The 26,929-nt window shown below is 46.2% G+C and overlaps 1 protein-coding gene across 2 annotated transcripts in view; it reads left to right on the top strand.

Moving 5' to 3' along the window:
- Positions 1 to 21,819, top strand: part of LOC117595539 — a 57,422-nt gene extending 35,603 nt beyond the window's left edge. For both annotated transcript variants that reach the window (XM_034296804.1, XM_034296805.1), the window contains 3 exons: positions 4,937 to 5,704; positions 6,452 to 7,179; positions 18,398 to 21,819. In XM_034296804.1, coding sequence (XP_034152695.1) covers positions 18,700 to 20,028 — 1,329 coding nt within the window. In that variant the 5' untranslated portion in view covers positions 4,937 to 5,704; positions 6,452 to 7,179; positions 18,398 to 18,699 and the 3' untranslated portion in view covers positions 20,029 to 21,819. The remainder of the gene's footprint in view (positions 1 to 4,936; positions 5,705 to 6,451; positions 7,180 to 18,397) is intronic.
- Positions 21,820 to 26,929: the final 5,110 nt, after the last annotated feature.

Genomic DNA, 26,929 nt, shown 5'->3' with positions numbered 1-26,929 from the left:
GCACCATGATATTTTAGCACTTTGTTGTGCAGCCATCCTGCCTGACAACACACACACACACACACACACACACTGCTCCCACAGCATTTCATTACAGCAAGCAGGTACAGACAGAGGCTGTGTGTCATAAATGGCCCCCTGTTCCCTGTTTCATGCACTTCATTTGACCAGGGACCACTCCCTGTTCCATGCACCTCCTTTCGCTGGGATTTGGCGGACCCGCCTCCCGATGCCATGGCTCTGCTGTGCACAGTCGGTCCGCCACAGCCTCAGTCACAACATTAACGCAGCCCGGCCTCGTTGCATGGTAACAGTCTGGCGCTGTGTCAAAACGACCGGAAGAGGCAACACCAACAAACGGAGGGGGGAAAAGCACTCGGTTTGACTGCATTTCGGGAAAACGCTGGCTTTAGTTAGTGACTCGTGACTCAGTAATGATTGCATGTGTCCACCAAGGGGGTTATTGGGATTGAGACTGTGGGTGGTGAGGGGGGAGGGGCTAATAGGGGAGGTGGTAAAGGGGTGGGCAGTGGGAGGGGTTTGTGTCTTCACCCTGCTGGAGGTCAACAGTATAGTTGGTGCATGCTCTGTTAAGGTAGTTTACTTCTCCATTCCGGTCATAGACTATGCCCCCTTCGTTTAGACCCAGCCTCTTCTGCCACCGTCCTACCAGAGTTAAAGCCAGACTAGACTAGCTGGACCAACAGCAGCTCAGACAGTCTGAAACCGGGGAGGGGCCGGGGGCCGGGGGGCCATTAGGGCACCTGCAGGGGCAGTTATACAGTGACTGGGTGTATACCCCTCCCCCTTAATCCAACATGGATGCTCTAATCCTCTTTGTTTGCTCATCTGACCGTGACGGGGTGGGTGTCACCCCCCCCCCTCCCCACGCGGATTACGGCCTATTGTGTCAGTGGCCTGGGTTAAGGCATTGTGTTCAGGTGGCGGCCTGGGTTACTACAAGGCAGTACTGGCTCTGCGACACGTCCCAACTCATATCTGTCCTGTGGGATGTGAAGCTTGTGTTCCGTGGTGGTTAGATAGCGGGTGCGAAGACTGTGGTCCCGTCCAAAGACATCCAATCTACGGTATCATCATGCTTTCTCCGCGATTCTCTGCGGATTGGCTGAAAAGCCTGAAAAAACACTCAGCACGCTGTCACGTTGATTTTATCAGTTGCCATTGTGAATGAAACAAAACCGACATGGTGACTTCTTTCTTCTTAAATTATGAAGAGCGTTTAGTGCCAGTTTCTAGATTAACTGCTTAACAAATGTGTTGTGGCCAGCTGACAGTCTCTATGGATAATGTATTTAATACTTCTCCTTTTTTCATTATCATTGGTACACACTTTCTTCCCGGTTTTAGTTTAATTTAGACTGTAGCCTAAATTTACAGCGACAACAATTTTTTGTGTGTGTTTGTATATCTTTGAAGTTGAGTGATCAATAATAGGAGTCATCAGGTTGTAGGTTTAAGAATCAAAAGATGAATAAATCACCCAAATGCAAAGATATCTTTTTCCCCATTTTGGTCTGGATGTGTAATTTGCTGTTAATATTTGTATAATCTATGAGTAGAATCACCATCATCCCTCAGTCAGCCAAGAAGTTCCAAGGTTGACCTAGCACACATTTTTCTGGGACCCTTTTTGGCAAGACAGCTCCACATTTACAACCGTTGGCCAAAATTCACATAATGCATCTTTAAGAACTAACCGGTTCCAATGAAATGAAACTTTTAAAACCTGCCATTCTCATAATTGCTGTGATCAATAATGTGACCTCAGCATCAGATGTTTAAACTCGATTAGAAGCCTAGAAATGCTCCATACAATTCTCTTGGTGTGTTATCAAAGGACTCCCGGTCTTGAATCTGTATAACTCTTAATTAATTTAATGTATTTGAGAAAATAGAATGGTGTCAATACATATGTGTATATGTGTATATACACTCACATAAAGGATTATTAGGAACACCTGTTCAATTTCTCATTATTGCAATTATCTAATCAACCAATCACATGGCAGTTGCTTCAATGCATTTACGGGTGTGGCCCTGGTCAAGACAATCTCCTGAACTCCAAACTGAATGTCAGAATGGGAAAGAAAGGTGATTTAAGGAATTTTGAGCGTGGCATGGTTGTTAGTGCCAGACGGGCCGGCCTGAGTATTTCACAATCTGCTCAGTTACTGGGATTTTCACGCACAACCATTTCTAGGGTTTACAAAGAATGGTGTGAAAAGGGAAAAACATCCAGTATGCGGCAGTCCTGTGGGTGAAAATGCCTCGTTGATGCTAGAGGTCAGAGGAGAATGGGCCGACTGATTCAAGCTGATAGAAGAGCAAGAAGACCCCACCGGGTACCACTCATCTCCACTACAAATATGAAAAAGAGGCTACAATTTGCACGAGCTCACCAAAATTGGACAGTTGAAGACTGGAAGAATGTTGCCTGGTCTGATGAGTCTCAATTTCTGTTGAGACATTCAGATGGTAGAGTCAGAATTTGGCGTAAACAGAATGAGAACATGGATCCATCATGCCTTGTTACCACTGTGCAGGCTGGTGGTGGTGGTGTAATGGTTTGGGGGATGTTTTCTTGGCACACTTTAAGCCCCTTAGTGCCAATTGGGCATCGTTTAAACGCCACGACCTACCTGAGCATTGTTTCTGACCATGTCCATCCCTTTATGACCCCCATGTACCCATCCTCTGATGGCTACTTCCACCAGGATAATGCACCATGTCACAAAGCTCGAATAATTTCAAATTGGTTTCTTGAACATGACAATGAGTTCACTGTACTGAAATGGCCCCCACAGTCACCAGATCTCAACCCAATAGAGCATCTTTGGGATGTGGTGGAACGGGAGCTTCGTGCCCTGGATGTGCATCCCACAAATCTCCATCAACTGCAAGATGCTATCCTATCAATATGGGCCAACATTTCTAAAGAATGCTTACAGCACCTTGTTGAATCAATGCCACGTAGAATTAAGGCAGTTCTGAAGGGCGAAAGGGGCCCCCAAAACACCTCCAAGACAACCACTGCCTTCCTAAAGAAGCTGAGGGTAAAGGTGATGAACTGGCCAAGCATGTCTCCAGACCTAAACCCTATTGAGCATCTATGGGGCATCCTCAAACAGAAGGTGGAGGAGCGCAAGGTCTCTAACACCCACCAGCTCTGTGATGTCGTCATGGAGGAGTGGAAGAGGACTCCAGTGGCAACATGTGAAGCTCTGGTGAACTCCATGCCCAAGAGAGTTTAAGGCAGTGCTGGAAACTAATGGTGGCCACACAAAATATTGACACTTAGGGCCCAATTTGGGGTATACTCACTTTTTTGTTGCCAGTGGTTTAGACATTAATAGCTGTGTGTTGTGTTGTTTTGAGGGGACAGCAAATTTACACTGTTATACAAGCTGTACACTCACTACTTTACATTGTAGCAAAGTGTCATTTCTTCAGTGTTGTCACATGAAAAGATATAATCAAATTTGTACAAAAATGTGAGGGGTGTACTCACTTTTGTGAGATACTGTATATTATATTACACTTTTTCTCAATTGCTTACAAGCATCGGTCAATACTGAAACCACAGTAACAAAACTCTTCACACAGTGTGCATTACCAACATGCATCGTTGCAAAACAGTTCATCTCACCCCCAAAACTCACAAAAACCACCAAAACACTTCATACATGTCTCAAAACAAGCTTGTTCCACCAAAACACTGGCAACCATTTTCACTCAGAAACACACTGTCATTCATTACACACTGACCTAAAAAACACTAACAACAGGGATCATTCCGAAGTTTTATCTTGTTGTTTGTTCTAATTATTTTTCACATAAATCCATATTTGAGCATAGAATAAGAAAAACATCCAACTTTAATGACTTTACTTAAGTATGTGGAACAAGAATGAATCACAAATGCAGCAATTTGAAGGAATATCCTTAATTTTTCTTTACATCTTCGCATATAGTAAATTTTACTTTTTCCAGGGCTGCAAAAAAACAAAAACAAACAGCAAACCATCATTGGACAGTGCTGTACACATTGTGATGTTAGCTCCTCTGGCCTGGGACATCCATGGTGGCTCTCTATCCAATCACATTTCTTCCCCTGTGGTGTGTTTTTGCCGGGTTGAATCCAGCTTCATCCACAAAGATGATTTAATGTGCAGTTTGACTGGCTTCCATCTCCATTACTCAAAAAAACCCTGAAAATCCATAGTTTTACAGTACTCTAGATTCTGTGTAAATGTGTAAATACCCTGTTTGGTTTTTGAACAGACATCTTATCTGGATATAATTATACTGGAGTTCTTTCACACGTTCACCGTTTCTCTCAAAGGGTACAGTGTACAACACTTGAGTCGGTTTTCAGTTGAAACTGCAATCAACTGTGTTTGGATTGACTAAATATTCTAACATAATAAAAATCTTCTAACAAATATCAAAAATTGTCTTTATGTTTCAGTCTGGTTACTGCAGAAATGCATACCAGTTTCTATAGTTCTGTTTTGAATGTGTTCTTAACCGTTTTGAAATAGTGTGTAAGCATTTGAGAAATCAGGTGTTGTGAATATATTGTTTTGTAACAGGTTGAGTTTGAATGAGAACAATGTTGGGGAATGTGTTCATTGAATGCATTTTGTGTGAAAGCAATGAAAAACTATTCACAGTTTGTTCACATACACTTCTGTTTTGCTGAATGTGGGAATAGTTTTGTTACTGTAACTTCTGTATTGTTCGATTCTTGTAAGCAATCGGGAAAAACTGTAATCAGTCATTTAAATACATTGTGTGTATAATTATAATTATTATTCTTGATTATATGTAACCAGTTAGTCCCCAAGGAGGCATTGCTGCTGCATTAGGAATCCCAATAAAATCCTCAATCACTGATGTGAACACGTTTACCCAGATCCAACAGGGAATGATGACCAGATCCAACAGGGGACAGTGACCAGATCCAACAGGGGACGGTGACCAGATCCAACAGGGGACGGTGACCAGATCCAACAGGGAATGATGACCAGATCCAACAGGGGACGATTACAAGATCCAACAGGGAATGATGACCAGATCCAACAGGGGACGGTGACCAGATCCAACAGGGGACGATGACCAGATCCAACAGGGGACGGTGACCAGATCCAACAGAGGACAGTGACCAGATCCAAAAGGGGACGATGGCCAGATCCAACAGGGAATTATGACCAGATCCAAAAGGGGACGATGGCCAGATCCAACAGGGGACAGTGACCAGATCCAACAGGGAATTATGACCAGATCCAAAAGGGGATGATGGCCAGATCCAACAGGGAATTACGACCAGGTCCAACAGGGGACAATGGCCAGATCCAATAGGGGACAGTGACCAGATCCAATAGGGGATGGTGACCAGATCCAATAGGGGATGGTGACCAGATCCATCACTGAATGATGACCAGATCAAACAGGGGACAATGACCAGATCCAACAGGGTACGATTACCTGATCCAACAGAGAATGATGACCAGATCCAAAAGGGGACAGTGACCAGATCCAACAGGGAATGATGACCAGATCCAACAGGGAACGATGACCAGATCCAACAGGGGACGATTACAAGATCCAACAGGGAACGATGACCAGATCCAACAGGGGACGATGACCAGGATCACCATGGAGAGAGGCTGCTTCTCACCAGGTGAGGGGGTGTGTGGTGTGTGTGTGTGTGTGCGGACTTGCCATTTTGTATGAGTTCATGTGCCAAATCTTCTATGAGTTTCTGTGCCAACAACTGTGTGTATGAGTTTGTGAATGTGTGTGCGTGTGTGTGCTATCCTGTGTAAGTTTCTGCGCCATTGTGTGTGTTTGCCTGTGTTTGTGTGTGTGCTATTCTGTATGAGTTTCTGTGCCGTTGTGTGTGTTTGCCTGTGTTTGTGTGTGTGCTATTCGGTATGAGTTTCTGTGCCGTTGTGTGTGTTTGCGCGTGTGTGTGTGTGTGAGCTATCCTGTATGAGTTTCTGTGCCATTGTGTGTATTTGCGTGTGTTTGGGGTTTGTGTTTCTTTGTGTGTGTGTGTGTGTGTGTGTGTGTGTGTGTGTGTGGTTAGTGGCATGCCTGTTGAGCTCTTCATTGACCTAGTTTTCATTCATGGAGATTTCTAGTTGAGGAATAAATCTTTCATCCTGTGATGGAAACTATAATGACATAATTTATTTAGGAGCAGTCGAACGAGAGGCAGCGAGACCATGGGCTGACCATGTACTTTGATTGTTGTTATTTCTGCCACTCTGACTGGCTGTGGGTTTCATTTCAGCTACTATGATTGGAGTAGGCTGTTTCACTGAAGCAGGAAGTGAATCAAGGATTTAACTAGCAGATTCACCAGATTCCGTAATTACGTATTCCTTGACCCCAAACTGGTCTCTCTTCTTGGCTCCTTCTTCAGGACCCATTGGAGGAGGGGTCTGAGACGAGGGCTATCTCTTTGAGAAGGAGATGACTAGAGGACACAAGGAGTTTGAGTTTGTATCCACACACACACAGTCACATGAAAATGTTTCATCATCTGATTTACACACGTATGTAGATGCTAATTCCACTGGCTTGCAGAGCGAAAACCCTCTGAGTTGAGGCACAGGGAACAGGTGAGACTGGTGAAGCTCTACAACGCAGTAGATAAACACACACACACACACGCGTTTGGATCGCCTCAAGTACACACAGAAGTGGATCACACAAACACACACACTGGTTGATACCAATTAGAGAGAGAGGGTCCACATTTGGAGTGTCTCCCCCCCATCATCAAAGAGAATAATTCAGGCCCGTCTTTATTTGATTATGGCCAGTCTCTGTGACCCTGTGGTGGTGGCAGCCTGCAATACACACACACACACACAAACGCACACACACATACGCACATACTCACACACGCAAACACACAAACGCACGCACACGCACAAACACACGCACACAATTCCTTGCCCCAATTAGCTCTAGCATCTGGAGTCTATTGATATGTTGTCATAGTGTCGAGAGGGAGGAATTCATAATGTTTGCATCTCAATCCCAAGGAATGATTCAGTCGGTTCATTAATATTTGATGACTGCTTCTTAAAGCCAGGTATCAAGTTACCTAGGATACCTACCCCAGCCCCCACCTCACAGCCCAAGGTCAGTTTCTATCCTTAATGAAAATAAAAGACATAAAAACATGATTGAAACATGAAACATGATGATGATTTGTATAAATATTAGTTTTTGTTGGGTTGCCATCTCTCTCGATTACCCCTCTATCGCACTCTCTCTTTTCTCCTCTCTTCCCCCCACATTGCTTCTTTTCTTTCTCTCCCTTTCTCTCCCTTTCTCTTTTAACCTCCCCCCCACTCCTCATTCTTCTTTTTCTTAGCTCGTTCCTCACTCTTGTTCTTCGTTCCTCACTCTCTCCCTCATTTACTGTTTGAAGCAACTATTAGAGTTCTAACGCCACAGGAAAGCGGCCTCATTGAAATGCAATATAAAACTGCACAGAAAAGGCAAAGTTAACTAATGGGCTACAATTTTCAAACGAATGCAAGATTAAAGTCAATTGAATCTCCCATTGGGTTTTGACTGGAAGCCTTTGAAAAGAGGCCCACTGGGCTGGCTTCAGAAATGAAAAATAGGGCTTGTTCTGAAATATTAATAACATTTTATACCCTCATTACGAAATGCAATAACGTTTGTTCATGAAACTTACTTCTATCTCAACTACCTTAAGGTATCTGAGGAGGTTGTTGGTTCACCTGTCTCTTTCTGAGGTATGACAGTACGAGGATTGTTTGTTCTCCTGTTTCTGTCTGATGACTGCATGAGGGTTGTTGGTTTAGCTGTCTGTTTCTGAGGTATGGCGAAGGTTGTTGGTTCAGCTGTCTCTTTCTGAGGTATGACAGTATGAGGGTTGTTTGTTCCTCTGTTTCTTTCTGAGGTATGAAGGTACAAGGGTTGTTTGTTCATCTGTCTCTTTCTGCGGTATGATGAGGGTTGTTTGTTCATCTGTCTCTTTCTGCGGTATGATGAGGGTTGTTTGTTCATCTGTCTCTTTCTGAGGTATGATGAGGGTTGTTGGTTCATCTGTCTCTTTCTGAGGTATGATGGGGGTTGTTGGTTCATCTGTCTCTTTCTGCGGTATGATGAGGGTTGTTTGTTCATCTGTCTCTTTCTGAGGTATGATGGGGGTTGTTGGTTCATCGGTCTCTTTCTGAGGTATGATGAGGGTTGTTGGTTCCTGACCTTTTCAGGAGTAAAACATCTCTACACAAGGGTTGGTGTGATGGATTACGTTCCTAATGCCACTTGATATATTGATATACTTGAATATTTAAGGCCATGGGCCAATGGGCTTCCATGATGTAGGTTACCCAGCCCATGTCCTTTAGGATCATGTTAGCCACAATGCTCATCAAAGCAAACCTGTCTTCTCCTGTTTCCTCCCTCCCCTCCACTCTCCTCCTCTCATCTTCTCTCCACTCGTCTCCTCCTCTCCACCACTCCCGTCTCCTCCTCCTCTCCTTTCCATTTCTCTCCTCTCCTCTGTTCTCCTGTTTGACACCCTTTGTCATTGTGAGGATTTTCTCTTTTTTTCAGACCAGGACTCAGAATGAGTGAGCAGGACGAGGTTCCCTGACAGTTTTTCATTTGGTTAAAGGGGAGCTGTGTATTACAGAACTTCAGTAGAACTGAGCAGACAAAAGGAAAGAGCTGAGAGGAGGGGATGTGTGTGTGTGTGTGTGTGTGTGTGTGTGTGTGTGTGTGTGTGTGTGTGTGTGTGTGTAGTTAGATTCAAAACCTTAGAGAGCGAGCTCCACCGACTCCTCTGAGGATGATGTTCTTTCTGTGCACTATTATTTAGGGAGCACACGGCCCATCTTGCATCAGCTAGGCTGGCCTACTTTAACTTTATATCATTATACCATGAATTAAATATAATATTCTCCACAACATGTTCCTGCGTTGACTTAAATGAAGAGCAAACAAGCTACACCAGGAAACATAAATGGAAAAGTTGGTCTCTCGTTCCTCGACATTCTCTACATCCTCCCTCCTCTGCTCTGCCTCCCTCTTCCTTCTCCTTCCTCTCTCTTTCTCCTATACCCCCTCCCTCTTCCTTCTCCTTCCTCTCTCTTTCTCCTGTACCCCCTCCCTCTTCCTTCTCCTTCCTCTCTCTTTCTCCTGTACCCCCTCCCTCTTCCTTCTCCTTCCTCTCTCTTTCTCCTATACCCCCTCCCTCTTCCTTCTCCTTCCTCTCTCTTTCTCCTGTACCCCCTCCCTCTTCCTTCTCCTTCCTCTCTCTTTCTCCTGTACCCCCTCCCTCTTCCTTCTCCTTCCTCTCTCTTTCTCCTATACCCCCTCCCTCTTCCTTCTCCTTCCTCTCTCTTTCTCCTGTACCCCTCCCTCTTCCTTCTCCTTCCTCTCTCTTTCTCCTGTACCCCCTCCCTCTTCCTTCTCCTTCCTCTCTCTTTCTCCTGTACCCCCTCCCTCTTCCTTCTCCTTCCTCTCTCTTTCTCCTGTACCCCCTCCCTCTTCCTTCTCCTTCCTCTCTCTTTCTCCTGTACCCCCTCCCTCTTCCTTCTCCTTCCTCTCTCTTTCTCCTGTACCCCCTCCCTCTTCCTTCTCCTTCCTCTCTCTTTCTCCTATACCCCCTCCCTCTTCCTTCTCCTTCCTCTCTCTTTCTCCTGTACCCCCTCCCTCTTCCTTCTCCTTCCTCTCTCTTTCTCCTGTACCCCCTCCCTCTTCCTTCTCCTTCCTCTCTCTTTCTCCTGTACCCCCTCCCTCTTCCTTCTCCTTCCTCTCTCTTTCTCCTGTACCCCCTCCCTCTTCCTTCTCCTTCCTCTCTCTTTCTCCTGTACCCCCTCCCTCTTCCTTCTCCTTCCTCTCTCTTTCTCCTGTACCCCCTCCCTCTTCCTTCTCCTTCCTCTCTCTTTCTCCTGTACCCCCTCCCTCTTCCTTCTCCTTCCTCTCTCTTTCTCCTGTACCCCCTCTCTCTTCCTTCTCCTTCCTCTCTCTTTCTCCTGTACCCCCTCCCTCTTCCTTCTCCTTCCTCTCTCTTTCTCCTGTACCCCCTCTCTCTTCCTTCTCCTTCCTCTCTCTTTCTCCTGTACCCCTCTCTCTTCCTTCTCCTTCCTCTCTCTTTCTCCTGTACCCCCTCTCTCTTCCTTCTCCTTCCTCTCTCTTTCTCCTGTACCCCCTCCCTCTTCCTTCTCCTTCCTCTCTCTTTCTCCTGTACCCCCTCCCTCTTCCTTCTCCTTCCTCTCTCTTTCTCCTGTACCCCCTCTCTCTTCCTTCTCCTTCCTCTCTCTTTCTCCTGTACCCCCTCCCTCTTCCTTCTCCTTCCTCTCTCTTTCTCCTGTACCCCCTCTCCTCTTCCTTCTCCTTCCTCTCTCTTTCTCCTGTACCCCCTCCCTCTTCCTTCTCCTTCCTCTCTCTTTCTCCTGTACCCCCTCCCTCTTCCTTCTCCTTCCTCTCTCTTTCTCCTGTACCCCCTCCCTCTTCCTTCTCCTTCCTCTCTCTTTCTCCTGTACCCCCTCCCTCTTCCTTCTCCTTCCTCTCTCTTTCTCCTGTACCCCCTCCCTCTTCCTTCTCCTTCCTCTCTCTTTCTCCTGTACCCCTCCCTCTTCCTTCTCCTTCCTCTCTCTTTCTCCTGTACCCCCTCCCTCTTCCTTCTCCTTCCTCTCTCTTTCTCCTGTACCCCCTCCCTCTTCCTTCTCCTTCCTCTCTCTTTCTCCTGTACCCCCTCCCTCTTCCTTCTCCTTCCTCTCTCTTTCTCCTGTACCCCCTCCCTCTTCCTTCTCCTTCCTCTCTCTTTCTCCTGTACCCCCTCCCTCTTCCTTCTCCTTCCTCTCTCTTTCTCCTGTACCCCCTCCCTCTTCCTTCTCCTTCCTCTCTCTTTCTCCTGTACCCCCTCCCTCTTCCTTCTCCTTCCTCTCTCTTTCTCCTGTACCCCCTCCCTCTTCCTTCTCCTTCCTCTCTCTTTCTCCTGTACCCCCTCCCTCTTCCTTCTCCTTCCTCTCTCTTTCTCCTGTACCCCCTCCCTCTTCCTTCTCCTTCCTCTCTCTTTCTCCTGTACCCCCTCCCTCTTCCTTCTCCTTCCTCTCTCTTTCTCCTGTACCCCCTCCCTCTTCCTTCTCCTTCCTCTCTCTTTCTCCTGTACCCCCTCCCTCTTCCTTCTCCTTCCTCTCTCTTTCTCCTGTACCCCCTCCCTCTTCCTTCTCCTTCCTCTCTCTTTCTCCTGTACCCCCTCCCTCTTCCTTCTCCTTCCTCTCTCTTTCTCCTGTACCCCCTCCCTCTTCCTTCTCCTTCCTCTCTCTTTCTCCTGTACCCCCTCCCTCTTCCTTCTCCTTCCTCTCTCTTTCTCCTGTACCCCCTCCCTCTTCCTTCTCCTTCCTCTCTCTTTCTCCTGTACCCCCTCCCTCTTCCTTCTCCTTCCTCTCTCTTTCTCCTGTACCCCCTCCCTCTTCCTTCTCCTTCCTCTCTCTTTCTCCTGTACCCCCTCCCTCTTCCTTCTCCTTCCTCTCTCTTTCTCCTGTACCCCCTCCCTCTTCCTTCTCCTTCCTCTCTCTTTCTCCTGTACCCCCTCCCTCTTCCTTCTCCTTCCTCTCTCTTTCTCCTGTACCCCCTCTCTCTTCCTTCTCCTTCCTCTCTCTTTCTCCTGTACCCCCTCCCTCTTCCTTCTCCTTCCTCTCTCTTTCTCCTGTACCCCCTCCCTCTTCCTTCTCCTTCCTCTCTCTTTCTCCTGTACCCCCTCTCTCTTTGACACTGTATATCATGTGTTTTCTGTATAAGCAAGACACCACAACCTTTTTTGGATGCTGTACATGAGGTTTAAGGCGATCTTCAGTGTGGAGACGTTTGTGATGAGGCCCATGTATCCAGCGAAGGGAAAATGTATTTTGTCGAATGTCTTGTTTGCCCAGGCTAAGTTGTCTGTTTGGTTAAGAAGGAGGAACTAGGTTACAGGGCGGGGGCAACAGACCCAGAGGAATAACCTAAGTGTCTCTGAGCGCCTTATAAAATAAAAGTACAATGATTAAATGCGTGTACGTGGTTTTGGGGTTCTGGTGTCTGTCTGCACAGTGGGAGAGGAGGGATGGGTGGGCATGTTGGGTGCTGTGTTTTGTGTTGTCCGTTGAGTGTGTCATTGTGGGATGTTTGCGGCGGCGCGTGATGCAGTTTCAGCAGTGGTGGGAGAACGTGTTCTTAGTGCCATGTCTAAGTGTCTGTCTTTAGGTAAATGAAGTCAGAATTCACAGGGAGGCATGTCTAGAGAAGGAGAAGCTAACAGGAGTGAATAATAGACTGACAGACAGATAAGGAAGGGAGACAGGCAAATAGAGAGAGAGAGACAGACATACATACAAACAGGCAGACAGACAGGACAAGAAGAAAGGATGTTCTAAGAGGTATTTGTCTTGGTTGTCTCCCTGTAATGGGCTTGATTCTAGAAGTCGTTAAGAACATCACTGTCTGTCGGCCTAATTAAGTCTGTAACATCTGGTCCCTGCTCAGAACGATGGTACACACACACACACACACGTAGATACACACCCTCCTGTGTGACATGTTGAGAGGTGTCATACATCTCAGCGATCGTCAATCAACAGGGGACTCATAGAAAACCTTTCATCGCTAACGAGAAAGCACTGTTTTCACTTCAGAAGAGAAAACACTTCCAGACAAATTTGATGAAAGGGAAATTGTGAAGATAAAGAGAAGAATAGAGCTGAAAAATAGAAAAAAAGGGAAGGTGGAGAAGAACTGAGAGAAAAGTGGGTGCGGGCCTGTTGTCATTAACTCAGTCTTAATGTTAGTGCCAATTACCTGCATTAAACTTTACATTTTGTTTTGCTGCCAATTAACTTGAGTAAAATGTTACATCTTTATGGTGCTTCGAAAAAAATTATTTTACATTTTATTGTGTCTGCCAGTTTGCTGGAGTCAACTTTCCGCATTGATGTTGCTCCTAATTAACAAATTGATCATTGCACACGTAGCTCAAATGTTGGGGGTTTCAGGTGCTCTCAAACCGATCCATGTCACTGATTGACCTAGCCATGGATAACCGACCCAGCGGGCAGTGGTCGTTTATATTTACCAACAACTTTATTGACCTAGCCGTGGATAACTGACCCAGTGGGCAGTGGTCGTTTATATTTACCAACAACTTTATTGACCTAGCCGTGGATAACCGACCCAGTGGGCAGTGGTCGTTTATATTTACCAACAACTTTATTGACCTAGCCGTGGATAACTGACCCAGTGGGCAGTGGTCGTTTATATTTACCAACAACTTTATTGACCTAGCCGTGGATAACCGACCCAGTGGGCAGTGGTCGTTTATATTTACCAACAACTTTATTGACCTAGCCGTGGATAACCGACCCTGTGGGCAGTGATTGGATATATTTATTATTCTTATTCTTTAAGATGTGTTCTGTATGATACTAATCATCACTGATCATCACACCACCAATACTGAAAACTACAATTACATTTTTGATTTAACAAACGATGGTCCTCGGATCACGTTCAAAACCAAAAATGAATAGTAGTAGTAAACTGAGAACAATTATGCTGCATGCAAACTATAAAATGAGGGAAGATCGTCTTATGAGAGACATTGAGCCAACCTGACATTTAAACACTGAATATCTGACCTAATGCAATAAGTCACTCAGCTCCTTGGTGACCTCTGACCTGGCACAAAATGGTTGCTCCATTTATAGAAAAGCCATGCCTTAAACACTGCACAACGAGGCTACGAGCTAAACAAAACATTGTTATATATAATATAAAAAAAGACCTGAGTTAGACGCAGAAGGAGCCAATGCATGAAAATAATTGGAGCCCAAGGGGTAATATTTGTTCTCCTGAAATAATAATAATTCTTCTGGTCTAACATTGAGACTCAGAGGGAGAGGGAGAATCCAGCATTATGTTTCCATCAATAACCGTTTGCTGTGGGTCTGTGGAGGCAAGGAGAAATGCCTCCTCAATGACCCCCTATTCCCTAAATAGAGCCCTGCCTTGGACAAGGACCCGGTGAGAAGTGGTACGAAGTAGGCTGTGATTTGGGAGTGTGACGGACAGAGAGGAAGGCAGTTGTATTTCATGCATGTCGCTGGCCTCATTGTTTACAAGCATCACATATTTCCTGCAGCTAATTTACCATGTTGGCATGTGGGGCTGTTACGGAGAATAGTTATTTGGGCTGTTTTGTTGGGGGAGAATAATTTACACTGAAATATGTCACAATAATGATAACTCTACAGCAATCATGTCATCAACATTGCACTGATATTTTTGATTGAGGCAAATCTTGTGTGTGTGTGTGTGTGTGTGTTGGGGGGCACAATGAAAATACTTTATAAGAGATGAGGAAAGGAGATGAGGAAAGGAGACCAGGACGAATGATCAAACAAGGAGAAAGAAACAATTCAGTGTTGGATAATTGCTCTCTCTTTCTCTCACTTTGGTTCTCTCTATCTTTTTCTTTCTCTTTATAAGACATTATGTCAATCGCTATTATGGACATGAACATTACACGATTTTATAACATCCGCTATGATCAGGCATATTATCAGCACTATAACAATCACTGTTATGGATAGGCACATTGTTAGACATTATTAAATCCGACAAGGAAAGGCACATTATAAGACATTATACCATCCATTATAAATGGGCACATTATCAGACAATATAACATCTGCTATGAACAGGCACATTATAAGACATTATACTATCCACTATTAACAGGCACAATTTTAGATGTTGTTACATCCACTATGAACATGCACATTATAAGAAATTATAACATTAACTATGAACAGACACATTATATATAGCCCTCCCGTGGGCTCACCACCCACAGGAGGGACCATAAGGGGCCGGTGCGAAGAGGATCGGGTGGCGGTCGAAGGCAGGGGCCTAGACAACCCGATCTCTGGACACGGAAACTAGCTCTAGGGACGTGGAATGTCACCTCGCTGGCGGGGAAGGAGCCTGAGTTAGTGCGTGAGGTTGAGAGGTTCCGATTAGAGGTAGTCGGGATCACCTCTACGCACGGCTTGGGCTCTGGAACCACACTCCTTGCGAGAGGATGGACTCTTCACCACTCTGGAGTTGCCCATGGTGAGAGGCGGCGGGCTGGTGTGGGTTTGCTTATAGCTCCCCAGCTCTGCCGCCATGTGTTGGAGTTTACCCCGGTGAACGAGAGGGTCGTTTCCCTGCGCCTACGGGTCGGGGATAGGTCTCTCACTGTTGTTTGTGCCTACGGGCCGAACCGCAGTGCAGAGTACCCGACCTTCTTGGAGTCTCTGGGAGGGGTGCTGGAAAGTGCTCCGACTGGGGACTCTATTGTTCTACTGGGGGACTTCAACGCCCACGTGGGCAACGACAGTGACACCTGGAGGGGCGTGATTGGGAGGAACGGCCCCCCTGATCTGAACCCGAGTGGTGTTCAGTTATTGGACTTCTGTGCTAGTCACAGTTTGTCCATAACGAACACCATGTTCAAGCATAAGGGTGTCCATCAGTGCACGTGGCACCAGGACACCCTAGGCCGCAGGTCGATGATCGACTTTGTTGTCGTCTCATCTGACCTGCGGTCGTATGTCTTGGACACTCGGGTGAAGAGAGGGGCGGAGCTGTCAACTGATCTCCACCTGGTGGTGAGTTGGATCCGATGGCGGGGGAGGAAGCTGGACAGACTCGGCAGGCCCAAGCGTACTGTAAGGGTCTGCTGGGAACGTCTGGCCGAGTCTCCTGTCAGAGAGATCTTTAACTCCCACCTCCGGCAGAGCTTCGACTGGATCCCGAGGGAGGCTGGAGATATTGAGTCCGAGTGGACCATGTTCTCCACCGCCATTGTCGAAGCGGCCGCTCGGAGCTGTGGCCGTAAGGTCTCCGGTGCCTGTCGAGGCGGCAATCCCCGAACCCGGTGGTGGACACCGGAAGTAAGGGATGCCGTCAAGCTGAAGAAGGAGTCCTATCAGGCCTGGTTGGCTTGTGGGACTCCTGACGCAGCTGACGGGTACCGACAGGCCAAGCGGGCTGCAGCCCGGGTGGTTGTGGAGGCAAAAACTCGGGCCTGGGAGGAGTTCGGTGAGGCCATGGAGAAGGACTATCGGCTGGCCTCGAAGAGATTCTGGCAAACCATCCGGCGCCTCAGGAGAGGGAAACAGTGCCCTACCAACGCTGTTTACAGTAGAGGTGGGCAGCTGTTGACCTCAACTGAGGATGTCATCGGGCGGTGGAAGGAGTACTTCGAGGATCTCCTCAATCCCGCTGTCACTTCTTCCATTGAGGAAGCAGAGGATGAGGGCTCAGAGGTGGACTCGTCCATCACCCGGGCTGAAGTCACTGAGGTGGTCAAGAAACTCCTCGGTGGCAAGGCACCGGGGGTGGATGAGATCCGCCCTGAGTACCTCAAGTCTCTGGATGTTGTGGGGCTGTCTTGGTTGACACGCCTGTGCAACATCGCGTGGCGGTCGGGGACAGTGCCTCTGGGATGGCAGACCGGGGTGGTGGTCCCTCTTTTTAAGAAGGGGGACCGGAGGGTGTGTTCCAACTATAGGGGGATCACACTTCTCAGCCTCCCCGGGAAAGTCTATGCCAGGGTTCTGGAGAGGAGAATAAGGCCGATAGTAGAACCTCGGATTCAGGAGGAACAGTGTGGTTTTCGTCCGGGCCGTGGAACACTGGACCAGCTCTATACCCTCTACGGGGTGTTGGAGGGTTCATGGGAGTTTGCCCAACCAATCCACATGTGTTTTGTGGATTTGGAGAAGGCTTTCGACTGTGTCCCTCGCGGCATCTTGTGGAGGGTGCTTGGGGAATATGGGGTCCTGGGTCCTTTGCTAAGGGCTGTCAGGTCCCTGTACAACCGAAGCTGGAGCTTGGTCCGCATTGCCGGCAGTAAGTCAGACTTGTTCCCAGTGCATGTTGGACTCCGGCAGGGCTGCCCTTTGTCACCGGTTCTGTTCGTAATTTTTATGGACAGAATTTCTAGGCGCAGCCAGGGGCCGGAGGGTGTCAGGTTTGGGGACCACACAATTTCGTCTCTGCTCTTTGCAGATGATGTTGTCGTGTTGGCCCCTTCTAACCAGGACCTTCAGCATGCGCTGGGACGGTTTGCAGCCGAGTGTGAAGCGGTGGGGATGAAAATCAGTACCTCCAAATCCGAGGCCATGGTCCTCAGTCGGAAAAGGGTGGCTTGCCCACTTCAGGTTGGTGGAGAGTGCCTGCCTCAAGTGGAGGAGTTTAAGTATCTAGGGGTCTTGTTCACGAGTGAGGGAAGGATGGAACGGGAGATTGACAGACGGATCGGTGCAGCTTCTGCAGTAATGCAGTCGATGTATCGGTCTGTCGTGGTGAAGAAAGAGCTGAGCCGCAAGGCGAAGCTCTCGATTTACCAGTCAATCTACGTTCCTACTCTCACCTATGGTCATGAGCTTTGGGTCATGACCAAAAGGACAAGATCCCGGATACAGGCGGCCGAAATGAGCTTTCTCCGCAGGGTGGCCGGGCGATCCCTTAGAGATAGGGTGAGAAGCTCGGTCACCCGGGAGGAGCTCAGAGTAGAGCCGCTGCTCCTCCACATCGAGAGGGGTCAGCTGAGGTGGCTTGGGCATCTTTTTCGGATGCCTCCGGAACGCCTTCCTGGGAAGGTGTTCCGGTCCCGTCCCACCGGGAGGAGACCCCGGGGAAGACCTAGGACACGCTGGAGGGACTATGTCTCCCGGCTGGCCTGGGAACGCCTCGGTGTCCCCCCGGAAGAGCTGGAGGAAGTGTCTGGGGAGAGGGAAGTCTGGGCATCCCTGCTTAGACTGCTGCCCCCGCGACCCGGCCCCGGATAAGCGGAAGAAGATGGATGGACAGACACATTATATAAACCATTATAACATCCATTATGAAGAAGACATTATAACATTCACTATGAACAGGCACATTATAAGACATAACAACATCTGCTATAAACAGACACATTATAAGAAATTGTAACATCCGCTATGAACAGGCACATTATAAGAAACTGTAAGATCCATTATGAACAGGTGTGACAGATTGAAAAGGAACATGTATTTTAAAAATGCACATGTCTGTGTACATGGTGATATATAATTAGATTAACTATTTTCAATACGTAGAAAAGTCTATAAAAAATAAATATGTAGTTTATAGTTATACTGAGTTTATCTGGGATCAGTTTATAGGAACGATAAGTTGGACGATCGATTGTTCTGGTCTGCGTTAACACTAGGGGGAGGGCTCGTGGGTTTTCTCCATTCTACATAAAGCTTGCAGTGGAGAAACAGTGTGCGAGTTTTGTGTATTAATCTTCTCCCCTTTTCAGGGGTACAACATTTGGAGGCACTGCTGAGAGATACTCTTCGGAGGGCAGTCGTCACTTACCTGGCCGACACTTCCTGATGCAGTACATCCCCTAAAACAACCCAGATCAACAGTGGAGAGTGGATAGAGTCCCTGCAGTAAAGGCAAGACAGAGGCAAAGAACCAGAAACCTGAGGCCACAGAGATCATCAGGTGAAACCAAAGTTCAGTCAGTCTCAAGTAAGCCCCAACTCAGTGGAAAGGCCCACTCTATTGTCAAAATGGAGACAACGGTGCTAGGACATACAAGTTGAAATTATCGCCATGCTAAACCCATTACCCAAAGAAAAGCTTCTTAGTGTTTGTGAGTTCCTTAGAATAGCAGATCAAGAGAATATTTCATCTAAATCTCGCATGTCTTTGATCTCTCAAATTCTTCAACATCTCGAAGAAGACATGACGGAACTAGAAGATGGCGGCATGTCTGTACTGTTAAGCCTGAGAGATCAAATTATAGAAGTAAATACAGTCACTGAAAAGGAGACCGCAGGGCCAAGTGAAGTCACAGAAAAAGATGGATTGCAAAGGGAGTTAGATGAGCTAAAAAGCGCAATGAAACTAAAATTGGGTGAAATTCAACAGCTGGAGGAAGTGAACACAAAACCCAGTGTTGTCCAGCCTCAGCTTGAAATTGCTGCATACCCACAACATTTAGTGAATACCCAACACCCCAGCCCACCTTGGCGCAAAGATTTCAAAATTTCTGGACAAATTGGTGACCCAGGTAAAAAAGATAAATTATTTTTTTCAAGTTTAGCACACCAAATTCGTGCCATTTCCCCAGGCTTACAGTTAAGAAGCTATCTAGAAGGAAAATCAAACCTGACTCTACCTACCTTAAGACGAATTCTGCGCTCTCACTTCCAAGAAAAAAGTGCAACTGAACTTTATAAACTACTTACCTCTGAATGCCAAGGAAACAAAGACACACCACAGAATTTCCTTATGCGTGTTCTTGACCTGCGCCAGAAAATCCTGTTTGCATCCCAAGAAGCAGAATCAGGCCTCAAATATGATCCAGCATTAGTTCAAAGCATGTTCTTACATACTGTACTCACCAGTCTCCAAAGTGAAAGCATAAAAGTAGACATGCAGCCCCTACTTCTGGACCCCAAAACCACTGATGAGGCTCTGTTGGAGAAATTAAACAATGCTTGTGCTAACGAGGCAGAAAGACAAAAGAAAAAGAAAACCAATGTGCAGCACACACCTACAGTTGTCCATGCAGTTAAGTCCAGAGGTGAAGTGACTGAGAAGAAACCAGTGTGTGTGACTCAAAGTGTGCAGAAATCATCTTTCGACGTGCTATACGAAGAGCTGAGAACTGATGTAGCTTCACTAAAAACACTCAATGCTGAAATAGCTCACATCAGGGAATCATTGTGGCAACCAGCCTTTGCCTCACCACAATTTCCCATTCCTTCACAGAGAACGTCTGACAGAGAAATTGTTCAGTGTCAAGTGCAGCCCTATTGGACATCACCGGGTGCCAACCAAACAAGAGTAAACACTCAATTTCAACTGCAGTATATGCCTTGGCAGTATTATGCACCGACTCCTCGTTCCCAAACAAGAAAGTGCTTCAAATGTTAGCAACAAAGAACAGAGGACCATTGCATGCATTGTTTTCGATGTGGCAGTGGTGAGCACTTCCAAGCGGGATGCAGAATTTGTGGCATTAAGCCTTCAAGAGAGACTCCTTTAAACGGAGACTGGTTACTTCCGCGGGACAGGGAGTAACCAGATCTACTGATCAGTCCCGGGGATGTGCAGCCTGTGGAAGGACAGATAGGCAGATGAAGCAGTGTTCACAATGTAAAAAAATACTGTATTGTTCTAAGACCTGCCAAACTCACCATTGGGCTGAACATAAGTAAATTTGCATCAACGTAACAAGATCAGCGTCAAACTTCTCTATGACAATGAGTATTCACACCCCTTGCAGCACCCAGGTTAACCAGCATTACCCAGTGACGTCATTAGTTGGGAGGCAATGTCTCGTTGAATGTTACCTGCACGGCCAACGATTTCAAGCACTGTGGGACACTGGCTCTCAGGTATGTGTCATTGATGAAGTGTGGAAACAGGAGTACTTACCAGAAGTACCCTTGAGGGATGTGTCTGACATTCTTGAGGCTCCAAATACGTTGAACCTTGTAGCTGCCAACGGCATTGATATGCCCTATATTGGGTATGTTGAAGTGACATTCAAATTATCATCACATGCAACTCACGAAGCTGAACTTATCATTCCTGTGCTCGTAGCAAGGGGTCAAAACCTCTCCCACCCTCTCATAGGTTTCAAATCGTGAACTCCATTGCACAGGCACAACCAAACACCGCAAATAACAACATACTTGAGAGAACTGTGAAAACTGCATTCCCCAGCCTAAAGAGGAGCAAAGTCCAGGCATTCATTCAACTTCTGAGTGCAGAAAGCTCAAGTGAATACACAGTAAAGACCACAAAAGGGCATGTTAACATCCCCAAACGTAGTACTGTGCAGGTCTCATGCCGAGTGTATATACAGCCAGTTAAAGAGGACAGCACGTTCATTTTTTAACCTGATGTGAATCACCAGTGGCCGGAAGGGCTTGAGTTCACAGACAGTCTAGTGAGGCTGACAAAAGGGGCTCCAACAAATATCACAATTGAGGTGTACAATGACACTGACCATGATGTACCTCTTATGGGCCAGACTCCGATCGCTACAGTACAGCTTGTCAAGAATGTCCTACCTGCTAGTATGTTGGAGGTGCCAGCAAACCCTACCTCTGTTGGAGTATGTCACATCCAGGCTGCGGATAACTGTCGTGACCACACCAGCACAGATGAATGGGACCCGCCCGTCGATGTCAGCCACTTGAGTAAATACCAGAGACAGGTAGTACAGCAAATGCTAAGAGAAGTATGCCATTCATTTTCTAAGTCAGACGATGACATTGGGTGCATCAGAGATTTGCAATTGAGTATCTCACTTAAAGATGAGGAGCCAGTCAGTCGCAGTTACTTGTCTGTGCCAAAACCCCTGTATCGTGAGATGAAATAATATTTGCATGACCTCATAGCACAAGGATGGATTGAAAAATCCAACTCATCATATTCATCTCCAATCGTGTGCGTAAGAAAGAAAGATGGCAGCCTTCGTTTATGCATTGATCATAGAGACTTAAACCGAAAGACTCAACCAGATAGACAACCGATTCCAAGAGTTCAGGATATCATGGACAGCCTTGGTGGCAATTCTTGGTTCTCATCATTACACCATGGGAAGGCCTACCACCAGGGGTTCATGTCAAGGGAAAGTAAGCACCTAACGGCTTTCGTGACACCCTGGGGTCTATATGAATGGGTGCGAATTCCTTTTGGGCTGATGAATGCTCCTGCAGCGGTGTATGGAAGAGTGCTTAGAAGGCCTGCGAGACGAGATATGCATCCCATACCTTGATGACACCTTTGAGAACCATGTCCAGGATGTAAAGAAAGTGCTGCAACGGCTTAAGGAACATGGCATCAAACTCAAGCCAAAGAAGTGTGAGCTTTTCAAACCTGAAGTCTGCTATCTGGGTAGAATAGTCTCTGCAGAGGGAAGTAAAGTTGATCCTGCAGACACAGAAGCGGTCAGATACCTGAAAGACAAACATCCAAAACATTTCAGTGAGTTGAGGAGAATTCTTGGTCTACTTAGCTACTACAGGCAGTACATTAAAGATTTCTCTCGCATCGCTAGCCCTTTGTACGACCTGTTAAAAAGCACTCCAGAAGATAATGCTCACATGAGAGACAATCAGAGGAAGCCAAAGACAAAATGCATGAAAACTGGTGTTCCATCTAGTAAGCTTATTACCTGGACAGGTCAGCATCAGAACACTCTTGAGCAACTAATTGATCTTCTCCAGCCCCCTGTATTAACATTCCCTGACTTTTCACAGCCTTTCGTCCTGCATACAGACGCGTCAGCCCAAGGCTTGGGTGGTGTATTGTACCAGAACCAAAATGGAAACTTTGTGTGATTGCCTACGGATCTCGTACTTTATCTGCTGCTGAGAAAAAGTACCACCTACACTCAGGCAAGCTTGAATTTCTTGCTCTGAAGTGGTCAGTCACTGAAAAATTCCGTGATTACTTGTATTATGCCCCAACGTTTACCGTTTTTAGTGACAACAATCCCCTTACGTATGTCCTGTCAACTGCCAAGTTGAATGCTACAGGCTGCAGGTGGGTGGCTGAATTGGCAGATTTCCACTTCACAATCAGATACCACCCTGGCCGAGAAAATATTGACGCGGATACACTATCCAGATTGCCCCTTGACATCGGAACTGTGATGAATGAGCGTTTTGAGGAGCTGTCATCAGACGTGATCGGTGCAACAATTCAGGCGGTAGAAGTTCAAGAAGGACCCAGCATTCCATGGTCAGTCTCGACAAACTGTTCCTCCATCGAAGTCTGTTCAGCAGTTCCAACCATAACCCCATTGTCTGTAAATGAGATTAGAGAAGCTCAAATCAATGACCAGGAAATTAGTCCTGTATATCAATGTAAGTTGTCTGAATTAAAACCACGAGTGAAACAGCTCAAGACATATAGCCTAAAAACAAAATGCCTGTTTCGTGAATGGAGAAAACTTACCATTGATAAGGATGGTGTCCTCTGCCGAACCACTCCCACCCGCACACAGTTGGTCCTGCCCGAGACATATAAAGGAACAGTCTTGTGAGAGCTTCATGATGAAATGGGCCATTTTGGCTTCCCCTCTCGCATCCACCATGATCAAGGTGGGGAGTTTGAGAATCAATTGTTTGAACAGGCTCCAGAACAACCCCATACCACCCGCTAGGCAATGGCCAAGCCGAGCGTTTCAATAGGACACTATTACAGATGCTCAGAACACTCACAGAAAGTCAAAAGTCTAACTGGAAAGACTCCTTGAATAAGCTTCTGTATGCTTACAGTTGTACCCGCTCAGAAGTCACAGGGTTCTCTCCTTTCTACCTGTTATATGGGAGGTCTTCGAGACCTGTTGACATGCTGTTTGGGTTGAATTCAGAAATGCCTTCCTGTAACCAGAAAGAGTATGTAGAAAAATGGAAACATGCAATGGTAGAGGCATATAAAATTGCCAGAGAGTGTGCTAAAAAATCTGCAGACAGGAGCAAAAATAACTTTGACAACAAGGTGAGGAGCACCAGACTGCAGCCAGGTGATCGTGTCCTTGTAAAGAACTTAACACCACGAGGAGGCCAGGGTAAACTTCGCAATTTCTGGGAAGATAGCATCCATACAGTTGTGCGACAGATGGGTGGTGAGCTTCCAATTTATGAAGTTAACCCGGAAAGGGGAAAGGGACGATCCAGAGTCCTCCATTGCAATGTATTAATGCCTTGTGACCACCCACCTCTCGAAACTGCTCCGCATCCAAAACCCTGACAGAAACGCGAGTTGACAAAGCCTCAAAGTTATGATATGGAGTCTGAGGAGGGGAGTGAAGATGAATTGGACTCATTATGTGTCTCCACAAGTGATTCAATCAGGCTATATTGATGAACCTGAAACCCTTGAACCACTACTTACCTCAGAGGCCGATGAGCACCCAAATGAGGCCCTGGAACAGGTTCCTGAGTCCATGTCATCTGTGGAAAATGACCAAGAGGAACAAGAGCCACCTGCAGGGACTGACAGTGCAGAACAAGAGTTTAGCTTACCTGCCGATGAACAAGTTCCTGCTCCTATGTCGCCTGCTGAAAGTGATCAGGAGAGTCAAAAAGAGCAAATGTACCAGTTGCCTAAAAGGGAAAGACACCCACCAAGAGTACTAACCTATGATGAACTTGGTGCACCGTCTTATGATGTCAAGCAACGACATGGGATCTTGCAAACACCACAACAGGACCTACTTTACATGCCTGCGCAGTGCCTGTCGCCATGGTTGCCACCTCTTCAGCAATACTGCTACCAGTTGCCTTTGGTGTATACAGTCCACTAAATAAGGACCATGGACGGTTAAAGTTCATACGAGATGGTGACCTTGAAATCAGAAGACCTTTTGCATTACAGACTGTTACGGTCTGGCACTTTGAACAAAATATGGACTGTTTTGTCTGAGGAATATTGCCTTTAACAGTTTTGAACTTTGACATTTTGGAAATAACAATGGGCTGTTTGCCTTATGGACTGTGGGCTTGAGAGGCTGTTATTCCTGAACTCAAAATGGAATATGGACTGTTGTTTCATGCCTCTTTGAACTTTTTTATTTGTATGGACTGTTCTTCCCGATAAGCTCTTGATTTGTTTTCTATAAAGTTAACAATTAAGTTCGGGACGAGCCATGGACTGTGAAAAGACTGAATAGAAATTCTTGCACATGCACATGTCTGTGTACATGGTGATGTATAATTAGATTCACTATTTTCAATACGTAGAAAAGTCTCTAAAAAAAATAAATATGTAGTTTATAGTTATACTGAGTTTATCTGGGATCAGTTTATAGGAAAGATAAGTTGGAAGATCGATTGTTCTGGTCTGCGTTAACACTAGGGGGAGGGCTCACGGGTTTTCTCCATTCTACATAAAGCTTGCAGTGGAAAAACAGTGTGCGAGTTTTGTGTATTAATCTTCTCCCCTTTTCAGGGGTACAACACAGGCACATTATAACACATTATAACATCCGCAATAGACAGGCACATCTGTGTGAACCGTATTTATTTGTCTGCCACTATTATATTTTTGTGTGTCAACAGTTGATTTAAAACCCAACTGCTTTTTATTTAAAAGCCAACTGCTCTACTATTTCTTATAAATTCTGTCTAATGGAGTGGAGTTGAGCATGCCAGGTTTATGAAAGTACAGTATACTCTCGTTTTGAATGAGCAGGAATTATCACAAGGCCAACATGTTGCAGATGGTTGGCAACAGGAAGATAACCCGCACACTGCTCTCGCTGGTATCGCTGCTAATTCTAGCTGACGTACAGTCCAAATCGCCTGCGTCAGAGCTTTAAATAAACAGGCATTCGAAGTACAATCCCCAGAAGGGTCTGTCCCACCTAGACTGAGTGAGCTCAATACCTTACCAGCCATAATGCCTTCAAAGGCCATACTTAAGTGTGGTAAATTGCTCCATCAGTGAACTACACTAGAACAGCAACATTCCCAATCAATAGCTCACCATATCACCATTTCCTATCCCAGACCTCCAATAGAGAGATTCAATAAGTGTATGAAAGGTGTATTTAGGTTTAAAATAAGGCAATTTGTATGTAAATCGGCAATAAAGCAGAACTCTCTGTTATTGACTTGTGCAGCAATTCAAATGTTTTTTCCTACCTGCCATCAGTGCAACAGTCCTGGTACCCTCGTTCATCCACTAAGCAGTCAGTCCAGCTCATTCGCGCATTCAGTCCATTAAATGGTGAATGCTGGTCACTTTCCAGTTATTTTCAGGTTTGCTTAACTTTGGGATTTTGGCACGGAGCTACTTTGACTTATATAGCTGAACCTCCAATCCCAGGCAATTTATGGCTGCGAACAGGAGCATTTTCCTACGTTCGGCAACAGCCCACTGTGGGTAGGAACCCCTCAACCCTAGCGTTGCTAGCTGCATGAGAGCATTCATATGGCTGCTTGGTAAATGGTGCACTGGAACGATAAAGCTTTGAAATTTTGAACCAATGCCTACATACAGTATGTGACACAGGTCAAATGTAGTGCACTCTATGATAGGGAATAGGGTGCCATTCCCCAGGTCAAATGTAGTGCACTCTATGATAGGGAATAGGGTGCCATTCTCCTGGTCAAATATAGTGCACTCTATGATAGGGAATAGGGTGCCATTCCCCTGGTCAAATATAGTGCACTCTATGATAGGGAATAGGGTGCCATTCCCCTGGTCAAATGTAGTGCACTCTATGATAGGGAATAGGGTGCCATTCTCCTGGTCAAATATAGTGCACTCTATGATAGGGAATAGGGTGCCATTCCCCTGGTCAAATGTAGTGCACTCTATGATAGGGAATAGGGTGCCATTCTCCTGGTCAAATATAGTGCACTCTATGATAGGGAATAGGGTGCCATTCCCGTGCTCAAATGTAGTGCACTCTATGATAGGGAATAGGGTGCCATTCCCCTGGTCAAATATAGTGCACTCTATGATAGGGAATAGGGTGCCATTCTCCTGGTCAAATATAGTGCACTCTATGATAGGGAATAGGGTGCAATTCCCCTGCTCAAATGTAGTGCACTCTATGATAGGGAATAGGGTGCCATTCCCCAGGTCAAATGTAGTGCACTCTATGATAGGGAATAGGGTGCCATTCCCCTGGTCAAATGTAGTGCACTCTATGATAGGGAATAGGGTGCCATTCCCCTGGTCAAATGTAGTGCACATGTCTTAGCTCTTAGACAGACATCTTATCTCGATGAGTATAGCCTCTAATATAAATGTCTCCTTCGACATGAAGCAACCTTCCCTCAAGATAGAGTTCTGCTGTGTTTGT

This window comes from Esox lucius, chromosome 14 (assembly GCF_011004845.1).
Source record: "Esox lucius isolate fEsoLuc1 chromosome 14, fEsoLuc1.pri, whole genome shotgun sequence".
Taxonomy (NCBI): domain Eukaryota; kingdom Metazoa; phylum Chordata; class Actinopteri; order Esociformes; family Esocidae; genus Esox; species Esox lucius.
Note: the sequence above shows the minus strand (reverse complement) of the source record. Positions and strands in the feature narration are given on the sequence as shown.